Source organism: Aphanomyces astaci (assembly GCF_000520075.1).
Source record: "Aphanomyces astaci strain APO3 unplaced genomic scaffold supercont1.374, whole genome shotgun sequence".
In the NCBI taxonomy this organism is placed as follows: domain Eukaryota; phylum Oomycota; class Saprolegniomycetes; order Saprolegniales; family Verrucalvaceae; genus Aphanomyces; species Aphanomyces astaci.
Genome location: NW_009798637.1, coordinates 1 through 4,735, shown reverse-complemented (window position 1 = coordinate 4,735; position 4,735 = coordinate 1). Strand labels below are relative to the sequence as shown.

Here is a 4,735-nt window from a genome sequence, read left to right as displayed (position 1 = left end):
ACAAACTCCAAGTTTCAGAGGTAAAAAATGTTGAACGAGCGTGGAGCTTTGAAAGTTCTTCCCAGCCGCCTTCCTCTGATGCGTCTTAAATTGATTGTTTACGGTAGTATGACTTAGGTAAGGTAACGGATCGATTTTCTGAACGCTATCTAATTCCTGAACGGTTTCAATAAAAATACCACGAACAAAGTTTATCTTTTTATATATTAACTGCTTCAAAAAAAAAATCACCATTATCTATAGAAGCTGCTTTAAAATATTTTATTTTAGGTTCTATAGCTTCAAGTTTTATATTATTAGGTATTTCAATAATTTATGGTGTTTTCGGTACTTTAAATTTTGGTAATATTTTTTTAATTTTATCTAATGTTTTTTATTTTGAAAATATAAATTTAATAATTGGTTTTATAAACGGTTTTTTATTTATTTTAACAGGTATTTTTTTTTAATGGGCTCAGCATGAGCGCGCAACTCTCTAATACCCGCAACACAGTCTATTACACTACTGCTCGTACGATTACATTGCCGTAGCACTGCAAGTATTACTCCCTTTGAGTATATACCGACCGGTATAACGTTGCTCAAAATTTCCATGCTCGACTCAGGGAAACAATTTTTGATTGGCTGTATTAAGGTATTTTCGGCGAATCAAATCGTGAGGTCGATTTATTGCCACTTCACGTCATAGGGTCAAACCACCCCAAATAGTTGCATGTTTCACCGGAATTAACCATACATATTACAGCGTTTGGATCCACGCTGCCAACGGCGTCACATCGCGGGCGTACATGGCGGCCCCGGTGCGGATGTTTTCAAGGACCGACGCCAGCGGGCGGGCAAATGCGCCTTGAGGGCGGCCGACCAAGAACGCTTCGACCGCCGCGGCAGCTTGTTCCGTCTGGAAGTTGGCGATGGACACACATAGGATGCGACCCACGACGATCTGCGAGTACTGTGCGCTCAAAGCATCCCATTTGGCCTGAACATACTCCCATGCGACAGTGGACCCGTCGGCTGCGACACTGCCAAACACACTGTGGATGTCCTGGCTACGGACACCTCCCGCCACAGCCCACTCCAACGCGCGGGTCTTGAGCTGCACAGACGGAAACCGACCCAATGCGCCCAGCACGTGCAGCTTTTCCTCGATAAAATCGCTGGTTTCATAGACATTTAGAAGGTGTGCAAACGCAGCGTCGGGCTCGGACGTTTTGCGCACGTGGATGCTGTACACGATCGAGCGCAAGTCGGCCGAGAGCGAGGCCGGGGCGGCAACTGCGGCGTGGAAGCGCGCCGAGGCTTCCGCCACCACGGCGGGGTCGTTGGCCGCCGCCAGTATGGCAATCACGTCGCGGCGGAAGTTGCTGGTCAGGTCTTGGTCCGTCGGGCGCGCGTCCCACGTCAACTGGCTCATCACAGCCGCGTACAGCTGCTGAATGTACGCTTGAAACGACGGGAACCACGACTCGTGCTTGAACAGACGCAGGTACACGGCCAAGTTCTCCGACAGCTCCTTCCACACCAAGTACTCGGGTTCATTGGCATACGCTTGAGAGAACTGGAGCGCGTCCGTGGTGAGCACCAACCCGGCGCGCGCGAGCACGAAGATGCTGTGGAGAAGCGACACGCGGTCCACCGTGTCCAGCGCCAGTGCCGCCACCGGCGCCTTCAACGACGTCCACAGATCCGACGGGTAGTTGACTAAGTAGAACCCTGTCTGAGCTGCGTTTACTTTGACCCACGGCGCTACGCAACCATATATATATTAATATTACTCGGAATGAACGGGAAGTTGGAAGTAGAAGTATTAATAGTATTGTCGATTTGATACAAATTTGGGGAGGGGGTGCAATCGAATCGCGCCGACCAACCCGATCCACAACCGATCTGATTGGTTGAATTTCATTGAGAAGTTTTTGATTGGCTAATAATTTTGACCTCATCTGAAGTAGCCAATCAAATCGATTTAAATTCCAACGAGAAACCACGCCACAACACGAAATTTCACTCGAAAGCACAATATTAATATTGTTTTTCATTCGATTCAGGATTTGAAGTGTCGAATGGACAGACAATCTTTGATCTCGACCAATCAAAACCCACAACACGAATCAAGTGGCCAATCAAATGATCCACTTTTCGACCAAGTCAACCTCGAATTAGTGTGTGATTTAAACTAGTGTGATATTGGACGATTTTACATACAAACGTCAGTAATTTTGGGTAAAAGGACAATAGGATGGTTCCATTCGATTCAGGATTGGAGCAGCACACAATCTTTGATCGGCCAATCAAAACCCACAACACGAAACAAGTGGCCAATCAAATAATGGTCGCTTCAACCATTCAACATTGAATTCCGTATGTGACACTGTGTGGACATACCAAATTCACCACCCAATACAACCAATCGATCGAATCATCATCACACAAATGTTCAAAAGTTAGTTTGGCAGAAAGTATAATAGTAGAACTGTAGTAGTAGTACAGTCGTAACTACCCTATCGACGACGACTACTACGTACGTGGAGTACTCATCTTTGATGTAATAGTAGGTACTAACTACTCCAGCAACTAAATAGCGGATAAAACTGTTTTCGTACCAGCACCAACGTCCAACGCAATGGATGGCTGGGACGCCGTCCAGATGCCGGCGTTCTGAACGCCGTTCGTGGGGGTAGTGAACGTGATCGGGACGTCCCACTTACTCACGGCGTCCGTGGATCCGTTGGCCAAGAAGCGCTGTTGCTCGAGGGTGACAATGGACCCGTCTTTCGTCACCGTGACGACGGGAAACCCCATCTGCGTCGTCCACGTATGTGCCATCGCCGTGATTTCCAATCCTACCAAGTGTATTGTCAGGAGAAAATATATAAAGTCGAAATATCGGTATGGAAATAAAAACACGAAAAGTCATTTTTACAGTGGGTCTGACTGAATCCCAGTGTTTAATACATATTGTGCTTTTCAGCCAAATTTGCGTATTTGCATATTTTGGATGGAATCGCGAATTAATCGAGCAAAGGAGTATGATTGGCTATAAAGAAAAGAATGAAGGGGTTGCAATATGATTGGCTAAGCATATTGATAGATGCAGTCACAAGACCACGTTTCAAACAGAAAAGTCCCCGACACGCTTTTGTATTTTGGGCGAAAAAATATACAAAAACACGCGATATTTGGCAACATGTTTGGCCGGTTGGGTACAAATTGCCAAAAAAACACGGCAAAAAGTAAATAAAAAAACGCAAAACCAAGTTTAAAAAAGTACTTTCGTACCCGACGCCGCTTCCAGCGCGTGCCACAAGTCGACCGTTTTGGCATTGCCATAGGCAAAATTGGTCAAGTAATTGTGCATGCCAACGTAAAACTTGTCAATGCCAATGAAATTCGCCAACATGCGAATGACCGACGCGCCCTTGGCATACGAAATCACGTCAAAGATCTGGTCCACTTCATCCGGATGGTGCACCACCACTTCAATCGGATGCGACGACTCCATCGCATCCTTCTTCATGGCCGTGGCGAGGGTGATGTCCTGCACGAAGCTGCCCCAGACATTCCACTCGGGGAAGATGTCATGCACCGCTTCAAACTCCATAAAGCGCGCAAACCCTTCGTTTAGCCACAGCTCGGTCCACCACTCCATCGTCACCAAGTTGCCAAACCTATTCAAAGATGATATATACATTATTGTCGATTTGATATACTAATTTGGGGAGGGGGTGCAATCGAATAATCGCGCCGACCAAATCGATCCACAATCGATCTGATTGGTTGTTGAATTTCATTGAGAAGGTGGTTTTGATTGGTTAATAATGTTGAGCGAAGTAGCCAATCAAATCGATTTCAATTCCAACGAGAAACCACGCCACAATGAAATTTCACTCGAAAGCACAATATCACCAGATTTATATTGTCAAGTCGATTCGAGTGCTCAATCGAATGCGCGAATCGACACCAATATCTTTGACCAATCAAAACCCACAACACGAATATCAAGTAGCCAATCGAATCCACTTTTGGGCCTATTAGTGTGTGACTCAAAGTAGTGTGATATACTGGACGATCTTTACATACAAAAGTCAGGACAACGAAAAATCGATCGATAGATTTGGCAAAGAATTAGCACAAAAGTTAACCAAATGTTGGGTCAAACGACAATATATTGTCATGAAAATCGAGAAAGTACCACTGATGCGCCAGTTCGTGGCACACGGTGCGCGCTGTCGCAGTTTTTTGCGCCAAACTGCTGGCTTGGTCGTCAATCAGCAACCGCATCTCACGGTATGTGACAACGCCCCAGTTCTCCATGGCCCCTACACATATTTTTAATACATTGGATGGGCGACAAAAAACATATTTTTTAGGTTTCTATCAGGGCAAAACACTTTTAAAGCCAAAACATTTTTCTGCCACTGTTTTACCAGACAATACATCGACCAATCATAACGCAGAACACGAATCAAGTAGCCAATCATAAACTCTCTCTTCAACATCCAATTCATGTGTGCCTGAAATTAGACTAATTCATGGGCCACCGTTTCTACATACAAAATCCAGTACAATAAATCGATCCAAATATTTGGCGAATCCGCACAAAAGGCCAAATTTTTCGGCAAATAAAAATATGATTTTAGATACCTGCGTTAAAGTCTGGAATCGCGAGCATGTCGAGCTTGGCCAACGGGTACGGGATGCCAAACTTGTGGGTGAAGAAGCTCAGGCATTGCGT

At 45.4% G+C, this 4,735-nt stretch overlaps 1 protein-coding gene across 1 annotated transcript; it reads right to left on the bottom strand.

Annotated features, from left to right (window-relative positions):
• Nucleotides 1-602: 602 nt before the first annotated feature.
• On the bottom strand, nt 603-4,672 carry H257_19148 (hypothetical protein; the record flags this gene model as incomplete). Its single annotated transcript, XM_009848296.1, has 5 exons — nt 603-1,746; nt 2,604-2,843; nt 3,280-3,668; nt 4,193-4,319; nt 4,645-4,672. 5 exons carry the CDS (start codon nt 4,670-4,672, stop codon nt 740-742), a joined length of 1,791 nt encoding a protein of 596 aa, XP_009846598.1. The 3' UTR covers nt 603-739.
• Nucleotides 4,673-4,735: the final 63 nt, after the last annotated feature.